General features: G+C 40.1%; 1 protein-coding gene and 1 long non-coding RNA gene across 9 annotated transcripts in view; one reads left to right on the plus strand and one right to left on the minus strand.

Moving 5' to 3' along the window:
• The window catches only part of Cep128 (centrosomal protein 128), a 385966-nt gene that overhangs the window by 45400 nt on the left and 316184 nt on the right, over positions 1-24382 (minus strand). For all 8 annotated transcript variants that reach the window (XR_001780497.2, XM_017315228.2, XM_030246966.1 and 5 more), the window contains one exon: positions 19253-19276. Coding sequence is in view for 7 of the 8 variants with exons in the window: in XM_017315228.2 (XP_017170717.1) it covers positions 19253-19276 (24 nt within the window). In the remaining variant the exon portion in view is untranslated. The remainder of the gene's footprint in view (positions 1-19252; positions 19277-24382) is intronic.
• On the plus strand, positions 1959-12747 carry 5430427M07Rik (RIKEN cDNA 5430427M07 gene). The gene is made up of 4 exons (NR_045858.1): positions 1959-2077; positions 6480-6578; positions 9002-9068; positions 12010-12747. It is a non-coding gene; the product is annotated as an RIKEN cDNA 5430427M07 gene (long non-coding RNA).

Genomic DNA, 24382 nt, shown 5'->3' on the forward strand with positions numbered 1-24382 from the left:
AAATGTATATAAGGAAAATATCTAATGAAAAACAAATAAATATAAAAAATTATCCCTTTTAATGTTTATACTGCACGCTCTTAAAGGGATTCAAGGCTTTAAAGGATGTGTTGGAGATGTAAATAAGATACCTATCGATGGACTAAAATGGGGGCCTAATATATATACTGCAATTTCACTTGAAGAAGCTAGGTCATGTTTCTACACCTTAAAAACCACAGAAGATCCACTTGTGAGAATAAAACCAGTAAAAGCATAGAAATGTAGGATGGCAATTTGCTTTTCTTTAATTTTCAATTTATCAGAATAATTAACCATAACCATTTACTATCCAGATCCAATGGGTGCTAAATTCTTTACATTTTAATCATTTGATGAACAAGTCAGAGGAGGGTCAAAACAACTACCTAAAACCTTAAACATAACCTAAACCTAATACATATCCGCTGGTTTTGGAGATATATGGCCAAAAATCTTCCAATAATAAGCCTGGGAGATACTCATCTTGCAAATTCTGGTTCCAGAATTTAAATACATTTCTTGTACATTTTAATTAATTACTATTGCCAGGCCATCCTTCTTGGGAATCGCATCTTCAAAGCACAATGCTTTTAAAACATAATAACTTCTCTGACATTTTTAAAAATGATGATCAGTTCCCACACAGTGATATCACATTATTCTGGAACAATGTTTTTGAATAATGAAAAACTATGTCACATTTGCATTTTGTCTTCAGAAACGTGCTCATAGGATCAGGAGATAGCTAAGTTCGTAGAGCATCAATTGTGTAAGGCATGAGCAGGTCCCCAGGACCAAAAGCTGGGCATGGCAGTGTGCCCGTAAGCCCAGGGCGGGACTAAGGCGAACATAAGCAGATGCAGAGGCTTGGGGGCCAGTCTAACCAAAATGAGCTCCTCATCCAGTGACAGGCCCTGTCACAAGGAGTGGAGAAGCAATTAAAGACATCCTAGGGTCAGACTCTGGTCGTGCTACACTCCTGCAATGCCAACCCCATCAAAACTGTTCCGAAATGGATTCTGGAGTCTATGGCAATTTATGTAGGAAATCACCCTTTAGAGAGTCACTTGACTTTTTGCTTATGCAATCACGATCATCAGAGTCTGAGGCTAACTATACTTGTATTATATCTTCTGAGTTTCTGGGAAAATGTCTTCCTTTGTCAGTTTCCTTTTCTTGGTCATTATTGGGGGCAGGATGTATGGCTTGTTTTGTGTGTCCATTTGACTCAAGCTAGACATCAGAGAGGAAGGAGCCTCTGTTGAGGAAATCCCTCCATGAGATCGAGCTATAAGACATTTTCTCCATTAGTGGTCAATGGAGGAGGGCCTAGCCCATTGTGGGCAGTGCCATCCATAGGCTGGTAGTGTTGGGTTTTATGAGAAAGCAGGCTGAACAAGGTATGAGGAGCAAACCAGTAAGCATCCTCCTACATGGCTTCTGCATCAGCTCTTGCCTACAGGTTCCTGATCTGCTTGATTCCTGTCCTGACTTCCTTTAGTAATGATCAGGAATGTGGAAGTGTAAGTTGAATAAAATGTTTCCTCCTGAACTTGCTTTTTTGGTCATGGTCTTTTATCCCAGCAATAGAAACCCTATCTAAGACAGGGGGTAAGTATGGATTGTTATCTAGCATTCAATAAATGTAATAATTGTAACAGGTGATAATATCTTCTTTATACCTTGCTGAAAGATGATAAAGGATTTTATTTGAAAATGTTTCCAAGAGTTACTACCTGGCCCATGGTATCTTTGGTCCCAGACCAGCTGTACAAGGATATGTTTACAGCAGTGTCAGAAAGTACAACCTTTGCTTCTGCGATGGTTTGTTTATGCTTGGCCCAGGGAGTGACCCTATTAGGAGGTGTGGCCTTGTTAGATTAGGTGTGTCACTTTGGGCATGGGTTTAAAACCCTCACCCTAGCTACCTGGAAGTTAGTCTTCCACTAGCAGCCTTTCAGATGAAGATGTAGAACTCTCAGCTACTCCCGAACCATGCCTGCCTGAATGCTGCCATGTCCCCGCCTTGATGATACTGGACTGAACCTCTGAACCTGTAAGCCAACCCCAATTAAATGATGTCTTTTATAAGACTTGCATTGGTCATGCTGTCTGTTCACAGAAGTAAAACCCTAAATTAGACAGCTTCTCTTAAGGAAGAAAAAAATGTAGTGATCAAAATACTCTTAATGATATTCTGCTATATTCCTAGATCATCATCTTATTCAGCCATCATCAGAGAGGCTCCTACTGCAGTAGATTGGAACAAATATAGAAATACACAGCCAGAAATAATGCAGAGAAAGAGAGAGAGCGGGGGGGGGGACGGGAGGGGGAAGGAGAGGGAGAGAGAGACACACACCTTTTGGAACACAGAACCCTAAATGGGATGTCTCCATCAAATTCCTCACCTCAAAGCTCAGGAAACCCTGTGGAAGAGGAGGCAGGAAGATTGTAACAGCTAAGATGGGATGGAGGATGCTAAGAAAATAAGTCCCCCTAAATCAATATGAGCAAAGCTCATATGAACTCAGAGATTGAAGTAGCATGAACAGGGCCTGCACAGGTATACATCAGGTCCTCAATGTATATGTTACGTATTCCACTTTTGTGTTTTTATGGATTTCTGAGTTTGTGAACATGTAGGTGTCTGATTCTTGTGCCTTCTCTTGAGCTCTTTTCCTTCTGTTGGTTTGTCTTGTCCAACTTCAATGCTATAGTTTTTGAAAGAAAGTATGCATTTTATTGAATGAATGAATGAATGCCTAGCTACTAAGGTAAAGGTTTGTGACTTATACATGCTGGGAGAAGGAAAGTCAGTTTTCTCCAATAGAATGACACTGGATATATCAAACACTCCAGGATAAGCCTCATATTCAGGAGTAGTTGACCAACATGTAATGGACTCCCGAGTTTGTGTGTGGATGTGTGCTTTTTTTGGTTGTTTTTGTTTTCTCCCTGTCTTGGCTGTGGCTGTATTATGGTTCCTTGGTTTGGGGAGGTTTCTGTTGTTTTATTGTGTGGGTTTTTGTTTGTATGTTTTTTTGAGAAAGAACTCAAAGTGGGGTGGAAAGGGAGGGAAAGAAGCTCTGGAAGGACTTGAAGGAGGGGAAAATATGATAAAAATATATTTAAATTGAAAAAACTGTTTTGAAGAATTAAAAAAAAAACCTAAAGGCTTAAAGTATTTTCCTACCAGTATTTCTTAACATATCAGTATCAAATTAGCTATTTTGGAGGTTGTATTATCTTAGAATGTTTGATTTTTAATAATTGCCATTGAGATGTTGCCTTGAGTCTCATATAATTTTAAAAGTGAAAAGAAGAGGAATTATAAAGAAAAAACACAGGATTAGGTGCAACTGACTTGATGAAATGTTAACAGGGCACCCACCAATGAAAAGCTTTCATAGTTTGCTATCATGAGAGTCTGTCAAGCCTCTCTCTTAATGCCCCCCCCCCCCCGAAAGCCCCCTTACATTACTCCTACGGGGGCTAAAGAAGTCTGATGGACTTCATGGGTACTGTGGCTTCTAAAGATGCTGGGTTTATATATTATCCAAAGTGTTACAAATCATAGGACTGGTCAAACTGGCTCTTCATGTTTGGTCAAACAAATGTTAATTTTAATTTCAGTAAGAGTCTAAAAATTAAGCTCTCAAGGTTCATGGGAGACTTTAAAAAGTGGAGTATGACAAAGAATGTTGGTGGCAGTATTGTGGCAGGTCAACAGGCCCTAGGAGAGGAACCACAATGGGCTCAGCAGAGAAGGAGTGAAACTCACGGAGCAGCAATGAAGAATGAAGACAATGAAGGAAGGCAGGCTGATGACAGGCTCCAAGGGATAAAAATCAGAGAAACCATTAAAGAGGAAAGAAACTAGCCCAAAGCAGTCACTGAAAGCCATTGTGGTGTGTTACTACCATCTGGGGAGCCAAACCTAAGGCTAGGGTGTGCAGAACTATGGCTACTGGGATTTCTGTTAAAAGAAAAACAAAAACAAAAACAACTAAGTAACTAAGTCCCGATTAACACTGAAATTTTGGAGGTAAGATTTAGAGAATGCCAAGACACTGAGTGTAACAAAACCAGGAGTTGAATGGAACTGTTCAGGTTAATAAGCTAACCTTTTCCCATTCATATACTGCTCTTGTGTCTGGTGACAGACATTTTAAAATTTAGAAAACTATTTCCCACCTAGGATCTCAGCCTGTGGGACATCTGGACAAGCACGATAGCAGAGATTGGGTTGGGATAGGCTGGGTGAGCTGCTGTGTGTAGAGCCACAATTGCTAATCAAGTCTCTAACTCCCCTGTACCAAATCCCAGGCATTCTATGAATATCTGGGCCCCACCTGACTTTGCCTGACATTGCCCTCGCGCTCCTTACACACCCAAAACAAGCAGGAAAAACTAACTTCCAAATAGGAACATTGAGGTATCACAGGATAAAATATGTTCTGAATCAGAGTGAGGATATATGCTCTGAATAGAAGAGAGTACCTCATAGAAAGCATGTGGCAGTCAGTGAGTCTACCTGCTGGACACATCATCTTGCTTGTGTCAGGTAGCAATGAAGCTGTCCTGGGAGGGACTTGCTCCATTTGCCTTCATAATGGACACATGGACAAGGGAGAGCTACTAGACAAAAATCATTGAAATGCCCCAGAAAAACACTCACAGAAAGCCAGTTAAGCAAAAGAACTAAGAGCACCCAGGAGGATAATGATGGAAGGGCCACTTTAATAGTTTGGCTTTTACTGTTTGATGTTCAAATATAATACAGTTAGGGGTAATGATAGGTTGAAATCGTCCATGAATGTTAAATAATTAACATGAGGACATCTAGGGTATTTATATTAATAATGCTAATAGTAACAATTTATACTGTCTACAGCCTTTCATCTGAGATCAAAGTTTATTAAAAGCCCAAGACAAAGTTTCTGAACACTTGTGAAAGTGGTATTAGAGCAGTTATGTAGATGCATGAAATAAAAAAAGATCAACTGAGGTGTTTAATACAACAGAACAAGCTCATGACAGAACTGGGACTGAAGTCTAGGGGCGTGTCAACATTTACAAGCAAGAAGCAAATGCAGATCAAAGCCACTTTGTGGAACTCTGTTTACCAATAAGTTTAGGGCACACCCTGAATATGGAAGCCAGCCCCATATCTCTCTATTCTTTCCAATAGCTCTGGAGAAACGAGTGACCAACATTCTTCCTTTCTCTTTGCGTGAGTCATAAGACAACCTAAAGAGTTCCCTCACCTGAATGTATCTACCCTCACCAGCCACAGCAGAGAATGCAGAATGGAAAGAACATTGTCACTAATTAGGACACAACTCCAGGTTTTGCCTTGCTCAGGAAGTCATTAGTTTTCTGGCCTACAAACGACCCCAGTACAAACCAAGGATGTGTCAGAAGGACAGTTAAGACTCAATCCAGTTTGAACATTTTCAAAAGTATGAGGTCTCTGGCCAAGAAACTAGTCAGCTGTTGCTGCTTCAAATGACCTATGTAGCAGGTAGAACATAGTAAGGATTTGGAAAGAATCCAGTACACATTATTTCCTGATTAAACCAACAGATTCTAACAGGGTGGACATTTCAGAGACCTACCATGTAACTCCTGCTGTACTAGACTTAGCTAATAGGAGTAAGGGGCTTCTATAATGTTACTGACTCCACCCCAATCATTACAAAAACCAAGTACACATGACACAAAGAGAATATTAATAACTCACCCAGGATCACGTACCTAGGTGTCATGACAACATGACTAGAACCTAGATATTCTCACAATTAGTCAAGTATTATTCTTACAAATATGTACCCATTACTGAAAAAAAGGCAATTATCACCTGAAACTTGTAATTTATTTAAATACATACACTAGATAAAAATGCCCTAAATCAGTTTTTTAAGAACCTATTTAAAAGTATATAAGATATACTACTCCTACATATGACATATTGAAAGTGTAATGCCATATTTTTTTTTTTCTGGCTGATTTACGATCTAAAGTAAATAGCTCACATCTCTCACATTGCAAGTTTACCAAGATATGTTCTTTTAAAGACAGAAGGCATTTCTTACGCATGTTACGTTTTTCAGAAAGATACTAGTACTTTGCTTTATAAAGTCTATTTCTGCTATTTTCACACTAGGAAGAAAGCATGTTTGACCCAGAGGATACAGTTCATTACTGATAGTGTGCAGCCCTGGACTAGAACACACAAGCAAGGCATTTCCTCAAGCAGCATAATTCTGCATCAACATCCGAAGGGAGGCTGCAGTCTGACCTGCAAACACAGTGCAGTTCCACACAGCTACGACCTTCCTTGCTGGGGAAGCCTCACTCTCTATGCAGTATCTCAATGACATATCCCCAACTCTGTACTTGTATGAAAAACCTGACAAGGCCATAAGAAACTTTTTTTTTTCTTTTTTCCCAAGCTGGAAGAAATGTTATATTTTTGGCTTGACCATCACCTCTTGCCATCGGTGTGACTATAAACAGGGCTGCTTGCTCCAGCAATGTTGCTGTACTTGACGGTAAGTGGTCTTCTTCTGGAGGCTTAACCCTTTGGAGTTGACCCCATTATTGGGAAAGACAAATGCTTTAATACTAATACATCGAGAACCCGGCTCCTGTGTTTGGGGAGAAGGTGGGCGAAGAAGAATGTCTAGATTGTTTCCCTCCAGGTCCCTCATGAGAGATTCATGAGATATTTCCGTCTGCCCTCAATGCGAATGCACAGAAGGTGGAGCAGCGCGGGAGCAGTGAGAACCTTGGCAGGACAGGCTGGGACAGGATTTGTGCAAAACCTTTTTCCGGTTTCAGTTTGAATGGGTTCCCAGGAAGTGTCAAGTCCAAACCAATCCACAATTTTACAATGCAGCTCGGCCAAGGCTGCTGAGCTTCACCTGATTCTGGGTCAAAAGCTTACAGAGCACACTGCGTTTTATTTGGTAAAAAGCCAATTGGACGGAACCTCTCAGGCAACTTCAATGAGAAGCTCATAGTCCTGGCAAAACCAAAAATGAACATGGCTTCATCTTGGGGTTTGAAACAGCAATTTTGGCCTTTGTAAAGAGATAAAGGCAACTTTCTCTTAGCTGCAGGGTCCTTGTAAATCCTGAAGGGAGGCCCTGAAATAAGGAACAAGTAGTGATCTGGCCTGATTCAGATTCACATACTCAGGCCTGTGTTTCCTGGGCACAGCAGGGGCACTGAGTAAGAACATTCACTCATTGGTGACTATATATTCCCAAGCATCCAGGGCACAATTCACTTTGTTAACAAAGGATGCCTGCTCTTCAACCACTGAACCTATGGGGTTCTGCACAAATGTCGTCCATGATGAATAATTACTTTATGATTTAGGGGAGTAGAGAAAGAAAACTGTACCAACTGGCAACTGGCTACCTTTAGGGAGGAGTACACATATGTGGCAGTATGTTATAACTTCCCAAAGGACATAAACCACACCCTGTGAATCTGGTATAAACACAGACTGAACACCAACATTCAAGGTCTCTTGTATATGTGTAGTTCAAGTATGTACCACTAATAACAGCAGCAAGGTCTTTACAGAATTGCTTAAAAGGCCACAGGTGTTTTAGAAATAATATTTCTCAAGATGTCAATGGGGTTTATGGTTTTGAATAGCTTCAGGTTAAAGCTCATAACTATATATCTAAAAACAAGATAGATTAGATGGTTTTAAGTATTCAAGAAACAGGCTGAATGCTAAGCCAACTCATAATTGCAAATCTACTTTCAGTCAATGGTTTTTCAAAAATTTAATTGCTTTCTAAGGTAATTATTTAAACTATTTAGGTCCCCAACACACACGCATACAGAGGTTTTTAGCATTATTTAGATAAGTCCAGGCAATTGCAAAGAGTTGTGTTTCCACAATAGTAGAATTTCTTCTCAGTATCAGTATCTGTGTACATGTTACTGTGAGTGCACACTCTGTAAGCATTCGTGTGTGTGTGTGTGTGTGTGTGTGTGTGTCACACATGTGAAGCCACAAAGCAACACCAGCTATCTTCAAATTACCCCACCCTTATTTTTTAAAGTAATTTCTCATGGAACCTGGAAGTAGATGTTAGACAGCCTGGACAGAAATGCCCAGGACTCTTCCCATTTGCCACCTCCCTTCCTATGTCAGCTATTGGTTCTCACAGGTACAGGAGAGCACACCTCGACGCTTATGCGTATGCATCAAACCTTGTATCAGCTGAGTCACTGAGTAATGTGTAGTTTTATACTTGCTTAAAAATGAAAATTATTCTGGGAAAAAAAAAGCAGGGAGTGACAACAAAAGCTCTCTATGATGACCTAAACATTGGAGATGGTGTGTGAAGGTAGCTAGAGCTATGCCCAGAAGTCAGCAGTTATCAAAGGAAATCTTACCTGTTGTTGGCCTTGAAGCCGAGAAACAATGCAGGCAATTTTTGCTGCAGTTGACTGCCTACCGGAACTAGGCAAGGCTTGATTTCAGGACACAGTGACATTTGGTGTGAAAGTTTCCCCCCTAGGAGGCAGCCCCTACAGTGCTCCATATGGAGCTATTTAGACTTTTGAGAGTCTTGCTCGGCTGGATGACCTGTGTGCAACAATACCAAATGGATGCAGAAGATGAGCTTATAGATACAAGACTGCTGCATCTGTTATGAGGGTAACCAACTGCTTTCTCACTAGATTTGAGGACTTCTTCACAGGGGCATTCAACTGTAAATCTGGTCAAACTCTCATGGGGAGGTCATAAGCCCTAGTGTGCAAACTGCTGCTGCTGTTCTCCACATGGACATGATATGGCTGTCACATTGCCTTCTGATAACTGTGTTCACGTATTGGTAAAGAAGTTTCTTGTTGCAGTGGCCAGCAGTGACTACAGAAAGATATAACTGATAGAAGACTACTCAATGTGCAGCCAAACATGGGGCTTCAATATCCTTCTCCACAGGGCTCAGGGAACATTATGGAAGAGAAGGCAGGAAGAATGCAAGATATGAAAGAAGAAGAGATCAGAGGTATGGAATGATGTCTTTCAGGAATGATAGGAAGTCATAGCAGCTGTAATTAACAGTACAAGGTCTGGACAAGATTGGTGAGATGGCTCAGTGTGTAAGAGCACTGACTGCTCTTCCAAAGGTCCTGAGTTCAAATCCTAGCAACCACACAGTGGTTCACAACCACCTGTAATGAGATCTGATGCCCTCTTCTGAAGTCAGCTACAGTGTACTTATGTATAATAATAAATAAATCTTTGGGCTTGAGTGAGAAGGGACTGAATGAGCAGAGGTGACAAGAGTGAGCGGGGCAGACTAGAGCAAGCAGAGGTCCTAAAAAAACAAACAACAAACAAACAAACAAAAAGATTGGGCCCATCAACACCTTGTCATGAAGTAGGGAAGCTCTCATGAAGCTTAGCTCTTTCTCAGGAATATATAAGTTGCTAACAGTTGATGTAGCTGATCAAGGAGCCCAGGTTCCTGAAAACTCCAAAGGCAACTCATTTGGATACCAAGGAAACATATGAAAACTCACAACTAGCAACGTGCAGAGAGTGAGATATCTTGGAACACTCAGTCTTAAATGGGATGTCTCCACCAAACCCCTCCCCTTGGGGCTCAGGGATCCCTGTGGAAGAGGAAGATTGTAAGAGCCAGAGGGGACAGAGGACACCAAGGAACAAGGTCTTCTGGACACAACAAGACTGAGACACATAGTAACTCTGAGATGGTGGCCGCATGCACAGAGAAGCTATATGCAACTGATAATAATCGCTTGCAAGAGAAGAATTAGTTTGTTTCCCATGGAGTGTTACTGAGTATATTAAACACACTTAAGGGCAAGCATCAAACCCAGCAATAGATGCAGACACTAAATGAACTCAATAGCATTTTGGAGTTTTGGTTTGTTTATATATATTTTTGTGTGTTTTGTTTTGTCTCATAATGATTGTCTTGGCATTTATTTTTAATCTTACTAGTCTTTACTTATATATGATGGTTTCCAATGTCGAGTTTTTTTTTTGTTTGTTTGTTTGTTTGTTTTGTTTTGTTTTTTTGCCTGTTGGTTTTCAAAGAGAAAGGGAAAGAAGATGTGGAGCTAAATGGGTGCGGAGTTGGTAGAATCTGAGAGGAGATGAGGAAGGTGAAATTGTGATCAGGATACATTGTATGAAAAGAAATCTACATAAAAAAGACCCGAAAGATATGAGCTGTACTCCCAGAGCTAGTGTCTCTAGCTGCATATGTAGCAGCAGATGGCCCAGTCGGCCATCACTGGGAAGAGAAGCCTCTTGGTATTGCAAACTTTATATGCCCCAGTACAGGGGAACGCCAGGGCCAAGAAGTGGGAGTGGGTGGGTAGGAGCAGGGCAGGGAAAGGGTATAGGGAACTTTCAGGATAGCATTTGAAATTTAAATAAAGAAAATATCATAAAAAGAAATAAAGACCCGAAAGTGGAAGGAGAGTAGTTAGAATGAGGAGGGGGATTACATGTATTAGCGGGAGATAAGAGGGTAATGCAGTACATTATTAAAACATGGCAGGTATGTATGCATGAAAATGTCATAATGAGACCCATTATTAAGTATAATTAACATATACTAATGGGAGAAATAAAAAGGTTGGAAGCAACTTACACAAAACCAAGACGGTAAGAAAAAGCCTTCTCCTGTGAAAACCCACTCGGTTGTCAGTTAGGAATACAACTGAAAACTTTGAGTTTAAAAAAGTCACCTTGCATAAGCGGACAATGATGCCCCCAGAAGAGAGGTTGTTAAAAGACAATCTCAGAGCCAGGAATATCTAATATCTCCCTAAAAGTTAGTAATCACAGAAGTCCTGGAAGCATCCAAACAATGCTGGCAGTGTCATCCTGTTGGTTGCTACCATAACTAGATTGTAAGATTCTAATGCTGAATACAACTTGGGTTGTAGGATTCAGAGACATCAACTATAAACTGATGAGGAAACTTTCCCCTCCCTGATTAGCTTTCAGAGTGCTGGGAAGCACTAAGCAGGTGCTAGGAGGGTGGACCTGAGTCGTCTTTCCCCTCACTGTATCCTGCATGCTACAACAATGACCTGTCACACAAGTTGTGTGATAACGGCATGATGTGTGTGAGAGTAACCAACCTATTTCTGATTGGATATAAAATCTGCTTCGAAGGACAGATTTCATAACTGATGCTGTAAACCTGGTCAAAAGCCCATGACTAGGGAGACTGTGGGCCCTAAGCTGGAGTCTACTGCTGCTGTTTCAGTAAACTGGCATCTAGTTCAAACTGCTCTCTAAAGAGTTTTGTTCACACCCATAGTTATGCTCTTCTCCACCTTGGTCAGAGGAGCTTCTGGCAGTGGGCAGCAGTCCGTGGAGGAAGTGTAACTGGTCTAAGTGCTCAGAATTCATGATTGTGACTGTAAATGTTCAGCTGTGTTCAGGGAGTCTCTGCCACCCTGCCCTTCCCCATTTAAGAGGAGGACAACATGGGAAGAGGGAAGGGAAAGAAGAAAAAAGGAGGATGAGGAAGAGAGCAGTGAAATGCCTTCTAGGCTCCAAATGGCTGGCAAGCACCCATGAGCACATAGCAGGTGGTTACTCACACCAGAACAAGCCATTTAAAACCTCAGTATGATGGGGTAGGAAAGCAAGAGGAGCCACTGGAAGCTGAGTGCTGCTAGAAGAGGGACAGCATTTTTCATTTCAGGTTCTAGCCATTGGTGGTGGTTATGCTAAGCAGATAGACCATACCCATGCATACAATGGCATCATAAATTGAACTCGGTGGCATTTATTTATTTGTTTGTTTGCCTACCAAAAAAGGCAAAGTTTAGATGGAAATGTGATACAGCCTCAGGGGGTGTTGAAGGGGAATGGGGAAGGTGGGTGTGATCAACATTAGAAGAAAACATGAAGCACCAATTCCTGACACTATTAATGATACTCTGTTATGCTTGCAGACATAACTGTCCTCTGAAAGGTTCCATCCAGCAGCTGACAGAAACAGATGCACAGACCCACAGCCAAACATTGGGCAGAGCTCTGGGAGTCTTATGGAAGAGTTGGGGTAAAGACTGAAGTCCCTGAAGGAGATAGGGACTCTATAGGATGACCAACAGAGCCAACTAACCTAAACCTTTGGGGGCTCTCAGAGACTGAGAGACCAACCAAAGAACACACATTGGTCTGTCTTGTCTGGCCTCAGTGGGAGAGGACACAGATAACCCTGCAGAGACTTGATGTGCCAGTGTAGGGGGCTATGGGGGGAGTGGGGATGGGTGTCCACTCTCTCATAGCAGAAGGGGAAGGGGGATGGGGGAAGGTACTGTGGGAGGAGAGGACTGAGAGAGGGGGATAGCATTTGGGATATAAATAAATAAACAAAAATTTAAAAACCAAAAGGTAAGAAAGTAGAAAGTTAAAAACACAGAAAACATGAAAACCACTAATTTTATCACTGCCCTTTTCCATTATATCTCTAATAATTTTATAGAGTATTATACTAATATATTTGTTACTATGTCATACTTTGGAATAAAAACATTCAAGTATAGAGACAAACAACATTCTAAAATTTCTGATGACCACAAACTTTACGTGGATGATACATATAATTTTTGTGGGCTAGATTATCACTATAAGTAAGAAATTTTAGGAAACGTTCTTAAATATGAAATATTAATAAAAAGAAAAAGAAATCAAAGTGTATGACTTGCTGAGACGAGGGTAGCACCCCTTCCCTGAGCCCTACTAGCCTGCGTATTCACGACTAAAGGCTGATTCTGTTTCCAAAAGCCAGGGTCCCATTGTATTTCATTTACATAGATTTAATCTTTGAGGAACTTTCTGCACTTAAATGTACAAGGAAACGAAAGCAGTGTTCTCATACCAACCTTACTCTTTTGACTGTCTCCCTATTTTTATGACAATTACTACATGGTGATCTGTCATGCAAAATTAATTATGATGATTTCTCAGTTTGATTAAATTCCCTTTCGACTTCATTGGAAGCAAAGAGCTGAAAAGCACCCGATGACCTGAAGGACTGTGGCCAGCTTCCTAACCATTCACTCCCTGGCTTGGGAAGGTATAGCAAGGACACTTGCTGTCCTCCTCTGCTGGCACGCTCAAGCGTCCGCAGCATGCTCTGTTGGAAAGGAGACCAAGCAGGTGGAGCAACCTGTCCAGGCAGCACAGCGTGGAAAATGTTCATGCAGAGGACGATGGGGGAAGGCAGTCCTCTCTATACCGAAACTCTATGGCAGAGCTTCGCATGTTGCCTCAGCAGGAAGTCACACTGCGTCTCAGTCATTATCTCTGGACATCACTGTTAGAGCTGGCAATAACAACTTTGAAGGAAAACAAACATTAAAAAAAAAAAAAAACTAGGTTCTAATGTTTCAATTCTCTTTGTTTTGGGGAAAATATATCATGGACAAAAACCATGGGGATTATATATATATATATAATATATACAGATTAATGAAAGTGACGATTCTTTGTAGTTATTTATCATTCCCATAGTTACTAATGAAGACCAGCACCATAAGGAAATCATCCCTAATTTACCAGTGTTGAATTACATTTGTGAATTTTCTAATGCTAAGCACTCTATATACCAGGAATAATTTCAATTTATTCATGACTACACTTTTAAATAAATCTATATAAAAACATTAAAAATTAATTTTTCTAATAACTTGGTACACTAATTTCATATATATGGTAATGATAAAAACGATACTCATTTTCTTTATTTACTCTCTGCCTGGTTTTGCAGTAAAATCACGCGGCTCCTAACATGAGCTGCGCACCTGCTGTTTCTGTCTCTGGAAAACTTTTTACAAAACTTAACTCATTCTGGAATACTTGGGAAGTTTAATCTAAAATTATTCTACTTTGGTTGCCCTTTGGGAGAAATTTTTCAAGAATTCAGTCATGGGTCTATCCATTATCTTTATTCTCAGGCCTAAGAACTGTACTTTCTGGGAATTTGGTCATTTCCCCTGACATTCCAATTGTAATGGACGCAGCACCCCTCTTTCTGTTCAAATTCTACAGTTTCTGGGATCAGATCTTGACCCCCAAATAACAATGGTCACATGCTCCAAGGCAGGCTGGTCAAGTCACCAAGCTCCACTTCCTCAGAGCCATGCATGGTTACCTCTTTCTCACTCATTAGATTCTAGTCTTCTCACTTTGGGGGGTTAGATTTTCTCTACGTTTATTGTCCTCTTTATCTTAATTTGAATTCTCATCTCTTCTTTTTTTATGTAAGTATCTAAGAACTTAAATTTCTCACGAAGTACCCTTCTGCTGATCTGACATACTTCATTATCATTCCATTCTATACATTTTACAATTCCCACTACAATTTATGTTTTGAATTGTGGGCTCTTTGGAAGGTTGCACTGATATTCCAAATGCCCTTTGTTTATATGGTTGTTTTTTTTTTGTTTTTTTTTGTTTTTTTTTTTTTTTTAACTTGGAGCTAATGTATGACTCGGCTCAGGGACATTAAGAGACATGTGTATATAACTTTCAGATTCCATGAAAAGGTGTATATACCCCTTTATCTCGTTCTTTTCCTTTAACTAGTTCTATCTAATGCCATCACAATGACCACAGATGGACCAGACAGGAGTACACCGAGGAAGGCAGAAGGAAGAGCCTGGCTTCCTAGATTCGGCCATGGCACCATCCTTCCAGGTACTCATTATGCTTGAACCGCTACCAGAAAGGAATTTTATCTTAATGAATCCCTACTATCATATGAGGCTGTATGAGATATTACAGTCATGCCAAGTTTTAGTAACAGAATACAGGAATCTAAAGAACCGAGGTGTTGCTAAAAATAAAAATAAAGGGAGATACAGAAAGTAGGTGAAAATTCAATGTATACTCACTCCACAGTGAGTTGCTGTGAATTCCCATTCAATTTCTTACCTACTCACTAGTCGCTCCTCTTCCTCTTACCCTTGACCTCCATTTACTGAATCTGTCAGTCCTTTATTGGAACAGTGACATCACTGACTGTTCCCAATCTCTCATTTTCTCAAGCACATTTCTAAAGGAAGTTCCCATCTTTCTCTACACTCTCAGCACACCACTCTGCCATCCCATCTTTCTCTACAGTCTCAGCACACCACTCTGCCATCCCATCTTTCTCTAGTCTCAGCACACCACTCTGCCATGGGCAGGCCGACTAAACCCTGCCTTTTTTACCATATTTCAAAACACAGGCATGGACATAAAAGCCATTAATGGCTCTCTATGGAATTAAAAAAAATATCTACCACTCCTTGGCTCCTAACATTCATGCCCAAAGAAAAGCCAGATTTCCTCCCAAAGATGTCTCAGCATCCAGTGCCAACCAGTAGAAACTGGTTTTCAAAAGGAAGCCACTTGTACCTCTGATGGCTTCCCACCAAACTCTTTGGCTTGCATGTCACAGTCCCTGAGTGTTAACTCTTACTACTGTAAACTGTGACCTATGTCAAAGGCCACAGTGAATCTCTCCCGGGCAAGCATGAAAGGCTTGGAAATGTGTTTCAGAAGCTTCTGCTGAGCACGCTCTTCCGGATGCTCTAACCCCACCAGATCTCTACTGCAGACACTGCTGCTGAGTCTGTAAAGCTCCAACCTGGACAGCACCAACAGCCCATGATCCCTGTTTACAGATGATTCACTTTGTCTAGCTTCAGTTGATTTCATTTTTGACTATGGAAGAACCCAATTCACTTCAGCAAGCCTCCTCCTCCCTCTATTCTTCCCTGCCTCTCCCATTTCTTCTCCTCCCTCCCCTGTGCTCCCCTCCCCCATCTACTCTCTCTGCAGTTCTTTTGAATCAATTATAATATCCTGTTCGCACCATCATTAAGCAGTTAAATAAGCATATTTGACAGAGGCTCATTTTATGATTACATGAGAATCATAATATACACGGTATTAAAAGTATTGGCATGACAAACCCTATGTTCGTTTCTATTTCACCCTCAACTTGGCATGCCTTCTTTGGCTCTTTCTTTGGCATGACACTACCAACTCTTCATACTTCACAGATAAATCTGTCCTCCTCACCATGTCTTCAAACTACAAACCCTGTAATTTTTATGACGTGCCCAGACACAATGCTGCTCTAATCTATCCTAGCAATCTTTCCTTTGTAACAGCTGCTGCACTGTGCATCTCTCTCCTACTCAGGTCCCCGGAGCAGAGCATTTTACTGCACGGCAGTAACTCACTTATATGCAAGTGACACGGCGCCTCAATCTGACTACAAGTTCTTTAAGGGCACCGATCATAGCTCATTTTCCCTTTCTCCTCCTCCTTCAGTCAACGCAGTCCGTTCAGAGTGCCCAAGAAACACACAAATCCCGTATACCACTGCCTACGAGCTGCGGCTCTTACTCCGACATTTTCTTTTGGTAATCACTTATTTGTATTTGGGAAATCAACTTGCTGTATTTTGGCTGAAGGGGTTTCCCTTTGAGGAAAACTCAGTGTAAACAGAGAAAATGATTAGTACTCATTAAAACACTAAATAGTATATATCTGGGAACTATCTGGAAAGATCCAGAAATTAATAAATGTACTGGTGGGAAACTTTCCCCAGAACTACTGGCCTGATATTTATACTTCCATTGCTTGCAGAGTCTTGGATAAGATTAGGTTAGGGATGCGAAGTTCAATATTTTTCATTCAATGCACATTTACTGAATGTCTACTATACATGTGAGGAAGTTTTGACAGATCTTTGGGATTCATTTACGAACAAAGTATACTTTGAAATCCAAGGCGCTTATCTGATAGTGAAGCAGAAATGTACAAAAGGGGGGACACATAAACACTGAGATCACTGGTGGAAACTCTCAAATGACATCACAGGATGGTAAAAAAATACCGTGCTTTGGGGTATTAGAACTAGCTGAGCCCTTACACTCATCAATCACCGGTACCCCTAATGGAATGAGGCAATGCAAAGTGACACCTGCCCCCCCCACAACACACACCCCGCCCGCCTGCATGCGATTCCCTCTGTGACCTTCATAGCCACTGCCAAGTGTGGGACACCAAGATGTGCCTCTGGTCTAGAGGCTGAATTATGAGGGAATAATAAATGATTCAGATTGCTTTCAGCATATTTGATTTTTATGGACTATAAAATACTTTATCAGTTGAAGAGCCTACCAAGTGAATTAAATTCGGCTTCTAATAATGCCATATGAAGTCAAGGACTTCATAATATTTGAGCATTAATATTATTACCAAGCATTTTAATTTTTATGGTTTTACTAATGATAATTATTTTTTTGAGAAACCTAGTACTGTACCAACTGCAGCCCATTTAATCATTTTTATTTTTCTCATGATGATTTTTAATTTTTACCTTTGGTTCCAGGGGACCCATTGTAAAAGACCTTTAAGACTCTACTGCATGATTCTTCATTGGGAAAGATGGGAGGCACATAAAAAGACCAACAAATACAAGGAAATGAGAAAGACTGTGCGTGGATGTAACTTTTAGATTTGGATATCATACTGATAAGGTTCAGATATTAAAATAATAACACATGACCACAATGATAATGACAACCCAACACTGGGCTTCAATATGTTCCCAAGCTTTTTTCTTTCTCCGGTATCAAGATTGGCTAAAATTATTTTAACCTTCACCATTTTTACAGATGCAGAGTTGTGAGACACTTTTCTATATGTGTATCTACTGTACTTTCTGCTCTCAGTCTACATCTGCAAATATACACATTGTGATTTTTTTCCATATCTTTAAAGGAATATTTAACTCATAAGCTTGTTAGCAAGACACTCCTGAAGCACAATACAACTGTGGAGAAAACCAGACAGTGTACTTCTCTAGTCTGTCACACTGACAGGGGGTAGGTAAGAGAACTGTCTGAGTGGTCCCGTTAAATCAAGGGAAGAAATCCCTTAGTGTCTGGACAGCGTCGCTTTGTAAAAACAGGCCCATTTATTCATATTTCTAGTAAAAATAAATAAATAAATAAAAGATTAAATGGAAAAGGACAGAGACTTACTTATTAGCTTTATTTCTTAAAGGAGTTTTATTCCTTCCTGTACATTAAAAATTTACCAAAATAAAATTCCCAGTGTTCCAAAGATACTGTTAGTATTTTATGTCATTTCTTAATGACCATTTAATGCAAAAACATGCATATCCAGCATTTGTATCAACATTTTGTACATGGCAATATTCCACCCCAACTCCAACAAGAGCATGGCAATCTTCACTTCTTCAAATATGCCTTGTTAGTACTACATAGTAGTTTGCCATAAAGCAGCATGCTCTGTATTCTACTGGGTTCCTAACTTTTCACCCTGTGCGGTGCTAGAGACCAAACCCACAGTCTTGTATATGATAGGCAGGCTCTTCACCCCTGAGCCACATCCCCAGTCCTGTTTTCCTGCTTCACATGGCTGCTGTCGAGTCAAGTGTCTGCAGTGTGAGCGCTGTCTCATGCATCTGAACCTTGGCTTCCTAAGCCAGCACTGAAGTACACAGGATTTTATTTCTTGAATTCATTTTCATTTGGAATTGTAACACAAGTCTCTCCTACAATGACTGCAGCCTGGTCAGTGAAAATGCTATACTTCACCTACTTACTTCAACTGCAGGCATGTGACTTTGTTCTTATATTTTAAAATTCATCATTTTTCTAATAAACGAATGCAATCATGTACTGTTTACAGCTGTCAGTAAAGCTGTCAGAAGGCTGATCTGGTTTCATGGTTTTTTTGTGTGTTTGGTGGGGTATTTTTGTTTGTTTTGTTTTGTTTGGGGGGCACAATAATAATGAAAACTGAAAATGGAAAGTTAAAAACCTGGACTTCAAGTTGCTCATCGTCCAACCACTGCCCTGAGGGCAACATGCAGAAACAACATAAGGCATGGATCGGAGTTATACTAATCCCTTCCCACGGTCATCTTGGCATGGCCATTACAAGACAGCTGCAGCTCCTCCCGTACAGTCACATTTTTATTTGAAGTTTTCATCTGAAAAGTTTACATTCACTTACCTTTCAGATTCAGTCCAGTGCCTTCCCCACTATAGATCTTAGCAGTAATTTTAGAAATGTTTTCTGAAATTGTTTCCATTGGTGGGCTCCGAAATCCACATTAGAGATCAGTAATTCTAATACAAGAAGGCAAAGGCCCCCACTTACCATTTGTAATGCATTTACACGGTCCTGCAAATGAAGCATAATACAGAATTATTAAAGCGATGCTGTATGTTTGCAGGCTTTTCTGCCTAGCTATTATTAGCAAAATATTATGATAAAAACGGAAAAGCTCTTACTCGGATGATCTCAGCAACAGAAAAACAGGCAGGCAGGACCCAATTACCTCTTCTTATTGCACCTATTGGTGGATAGGACCTCTGGGCTTCATTTAATAGTAAATGTGATGAATTCAGATCCAGTTACTGGGAGGAATAGCTCATATCATTACTACATTGTTCCAATTTTCCACTTAAGGATATCTAAGAGATAAATGTGCTGGCATGGCTCGCAGCTGGCTGGCAGCAGTGGTACACACGTGACACCAACACACACACCAGCCCACTCAGGTACACAGCGAAGCCTGTGCTTAGTAACACTTAGACATAACTTCAACAGTTAAAAGTCAGCCACAAATACTGACTGGGAATGTCTCCCATGGAGCTAACCCTGACCCCTAAAGGGCCCTGCTATATAGTTACTCTGTAGAGTAGCTATGGAATCTGAATTTATGGAAGTACTTGTTTTAAAGGAGTCACAGACAGCAGCACTGATTAACAAGCTAAATGATTGAGGGGGAAAAGTGTTGAAGTCAACACCTACAATCATAACTCTCTAGAGTGAAAGGTGCAAGTGAGACATAGTCACCAAGTTTCAAAACTGGATTTGAGAGCAAGCTAAGTCTGAAGGTCAAGATGAAGGCCAGATTCTCCGGGGGCCAAGGCCATGTGTCTTTCTTTGGATATTTGGAGCAACTGGAGGAAATCTTTGGGACCTGGACCCTTTCCTTTAATCAGATTAATGATGCATTGATCCCTCAACCCTCCCCTCTCCAGGGTATCACGGAACTAGAGACAGAATGAATGAGGACCTCGTTAGCATCCTGTCTGCCTCACCAGAAACCACGGGGTCTCCCCAGAGGAGTTCTGTACGTGGACTCCCAGTCCTTACCCTGGGAAACTAAGCTAAACATTTGACCACGAGGGCACAAGTTAGCATATTTATATTATATATTATGAATGAAATGTCTACCCAAAGCTGGCTACTGAGTGGCACAATTTGTTCAATTCCATTTTGTTGGCATATTTGAAAGGACTTCCATCTTGCCACCACGACGAGTTTCATAAGTCAGTATTCCCTGGTGACTAATTAGTGTCATGTTTGAGCGCTATCCCTAATGCATATGGCACCTTGAATGGTCTCTACTCTGTTGCTACCAGGCTTCCTATTCACAACAAACCAAGAGCAACACCAGTCAGCAATGTTTCACTATCTTGTGCAGACTAAATAGACAAGGCTGCCCTGGCCACTAGATATGAACAGCTATGTAGGAATGCCAAATATTTATAATCCTTATGTGGACTTGAAGTTTCCCCCATACCATGCTGTGTGGGCTGACCCTGTTTAATGTTACTATACTTTAAGATGAGGCATTTGAAATGGCTTGAGATAAGCAAATCCATATAATGTCAAAACACAAGAGCTTAATTATATTTCCATCTGCTTTCATTCTTATCACACATATGGCAAAGATAATCTCATTCATGCTATATGTCTGAATTCTATCTAAATATTTGTATGATTTGTAAACATGAGCCTAGTCAAAGGACTATGGACCCAAACAGTCAAAAGCACCATTTGTTTAAAACATAAAGGCCTATCAGTACTATATCCACATGCAGTTTACTATTGCCTACTTGTCTGCAGCCTACTTTCTTCATAAAAAGTAATGGAGTCAGGTTGCAATGAAATATAAATGCCAAAAAAAAGAAAAAGAAAAAGAAAAAGTCAGGGGAGCCTGTCCTTGCCACAAGCCTGACCCCCTGAGTTTGATCTCTGGGACCCACATGGTAGAAGGAGACAATCAACTCATAGATGTTATCTGTGGACCGCTACAGGCATTCCCCATGCACACACAAAGAAAACAAATGTGAATTCTTTTTTTTTAAAATAAGGAAAGAGAAAGTTCTTAGTAACCTACATTTTATTCATTACAGTTGTCAAACAACAACAGCTTAATATGAGTCTAGTCATTGCTCCCGATATTGAGCATGGTCTAAACCATAGAGTTTCAAAGTCTCAATTGCAGAACATAAGACAAAGGGACTCCTTATCCTTTAAAATTTACATGATTTGGAGGCAGAGGCAGGTGGATTTCTGAGTTCGAGGCCAGCCTGATCTACAGAGTGAGTTCCAGGACAGCCAGGGCTACACAGAGAAACCCTGTCTCGAAAAACAAAAAAACAAAACAAAACAAAAAACAAAACAAAAAAATTTACATGCTTTAAACATTTATGAAGGTAGAATACCATACATGACCAAAAATGCAAATACCGCTCTACTAAATGTTTCTGGGGTGGGGTGTTTCCCCTTTCTCTTTTTCTCTTTGAAGTGCCAGCTTTTGTTTCCATAGATTTTTATCTCCAAGCACCACCTCCGGTCTCAACCCCCCCCCCCTTTGAACCCTCATTTCTAAGTCTAAACCCTGAAAAGCATGGTGACATTAAAGGAGTCATTAAAGATGGGGGAAGATAACAACCTCCACAGGAGTGAAGATGCTGTTATGATAAAACTATTTTAGGTGATAGATAGATAGATTAGTGACTTTATTGTTACAGTTATAGGTTTGGGTGTCAGATGAAAAGATATCTTCCCAGGAAAATGAGCACTGTATACAACACACTCTTACATAATTTTGTATAGGCTTTTAAAATGTTGGGAGACTCTGCAAAGCTACCTAAGGTCTGCCAGTTCATTTACTGTATATAAAAACATCTAAAAATAAGATAGAAGAATAGTATACAAATAAATCATTGAATTAAGCAAATATATTTCTGCTTCATGAAATATTTATGGATAACTAATACCAGTAATGAGGATAAAAGAAACAAGACTAATACAGAGGCAAAAACATTAATATCTAAGGGGAATATAAAATTAAACAACAACAATATCAAAAAAGAAATCAAAGGAGAAAGTTCCTTCCAATATTTTGAAGAAACAATGTTTAGGGAGGATAAAGTCTACAGTGTTATCATTGGAGTGTGTGTGTGTGTGTGTGTGTGTGTGTGTGTGTGTGTGTGTGAGATTAGATAATTCATTTTCTACCATTCTTTTATTCTAAGCAAAGTTTAAGAAACATCTACAGGGGCAACAAAGAATAATTTTAATATTTACAGGACTGCCACAGACAGGGTGCACAGTCAGTGGCTTAAAAGTGCAGGGCTAGCAGCTATTCTTACACGTGACTATCATACACTATCTAGTGAGAATAATACAGCTAGACATTGTGTTCTAATTTATTCTGAGCTTGGCAGGTCATGTAGACAGAGCTATATTTGGGAGGAAGCTTACAGCATGCATACTGTTAAAATATATTTTAACTTTTTAGGATGAGGTGAACACTCTGCTGTGAACCATAAATATTCATTTACTTATGGTCAGAATGGAGTGTGCATTAGAATTCAGGAATGAACCGAGACAAATTCATTAATATCACTGCAGATGGGAAAGGACTGTCAGCCAGGTTGGAAATGAGCATGAAATGGATCACTGGTATCTGAATGGTGGATCACTAACCGTTCACTTGAATCAACTGAACCAATCAATTAGACACACTGGATTAGTTATCACATTTAAGCAATGAATTAGAAGCTTACGGATTAAAATAATAAGAATTCATCTGCCATAGAAACATACAGTTGAAGAACTCTACTGCCCTCATTATAATAGCACAGCATGTTCAGAGAAAGGCTCTAAGTGTATCCTGAACGTAGGAGAAAAACAACACAGGCATGCAAACATAAGATGAATCTGTCTGTTCCACAGCAAAGCTTTACACATAAAACAATTTGGCAATCCTCTTTGGAACAGGGAATAATGATGGGGATAGAGGTTTCAAAAAGAAAACCCCACAGTGAGGACATCTTCCTATTAAAGGCACATAGCCTATTCGAGAATGCAACTGCTCAGCTTCATGCCAAAGACCACTATACAGGGCCCCTCTTGTCACTACCAACTTTTTTGTGTGTTCCTGCACACATGTGCCTGTGTGTGTGCATGTGGAGGCCAGGTGTCAATGATGAGTGTCTCCCTCAGTCACTCTCCACCTCATGCAAGTCAAGCACGTATCTAGCCTAACTGGGCAGCAAGCCTGAAACCTCCTCTCTCCAGCTCCCCATTGCTTTGGTTACATTCATATATGAAAATGTCCAATTCTGAAGAGGCAATGGGAATCAAGTCCTTATGCTTACATTTCAGGCATGTTACTAACTGAGCCATCTCACCAGGCCTACTGTCAACTCTATCTAGAGGACAATCACACAGTACCTGCTAATCTTTTAACAAAGGGTAATTGTAAGGAACAAAATGCAAGTAGGATATACATTTTTCCTTCTGAGTATTTCCTCATAGCAAGCTGTTGCATTTAACAGTTTGGTTGTTTGGTTATTTAACAACAACAACAACAACAACAACAACAACAACAAAACAAAAGTAGAAATAACCTCAATGCACTCTTCCCCAAATGTCAAGATAGTCCAAAGAATGGAAGAACAAAGCTCTTATTGACTGTCACCAAAAAGGAATCTCCTAGAGGGATTTCAATAAAATGAAAGTGAAAAAACCAGAGCTACATCAAAAGCTTTTACAATATAGCATAAATTGGTTTTGAATAAACTATATGCAATTATGACGTATACATGAAATTGCATGCTCCCTTTTAATAGGCAAAGAAAGTTAGCCTAGACTCTCAGAAGCTTGAAATTAGATAGTACTAGATGGATGGCACTGGTGTGCCAATCATCCAGGCTCAATTTACCTATCACTGGGTACAAAGAGTTTATTATCACCTCATCTCCCTGGATACTACCTATTTGTCATTTCATTAGATACTTATATGCTTTTTTTTTCAAAGTAACCTATTTCATTGTCCAAAAGGAGAAATCAAAACTAATCAATGAAAAAAAAAAACCCATAGTAACACATGAAGGTTTTATTTTAAAATGTCACTAAATGACCAGACAGTACCAAAAAAAAAAAAAAAAAAAAAAAAAAAAAAAGCAAGTTTCAGAAACA

The sequence above is a fragment of the Mus musculus genome, chromosome 12 (assembly GCF_000001635.26).
Source record: "Mus musculus strain C57BL/6J chromosome 12, GRCm38.p6 C57BL/6J".
Classification (NCBI taxonomy): Eukaryota; Metazoa; Chordata; class Mammalia; order Rodentia; family Muridae; genus Mus; species Mus musculus.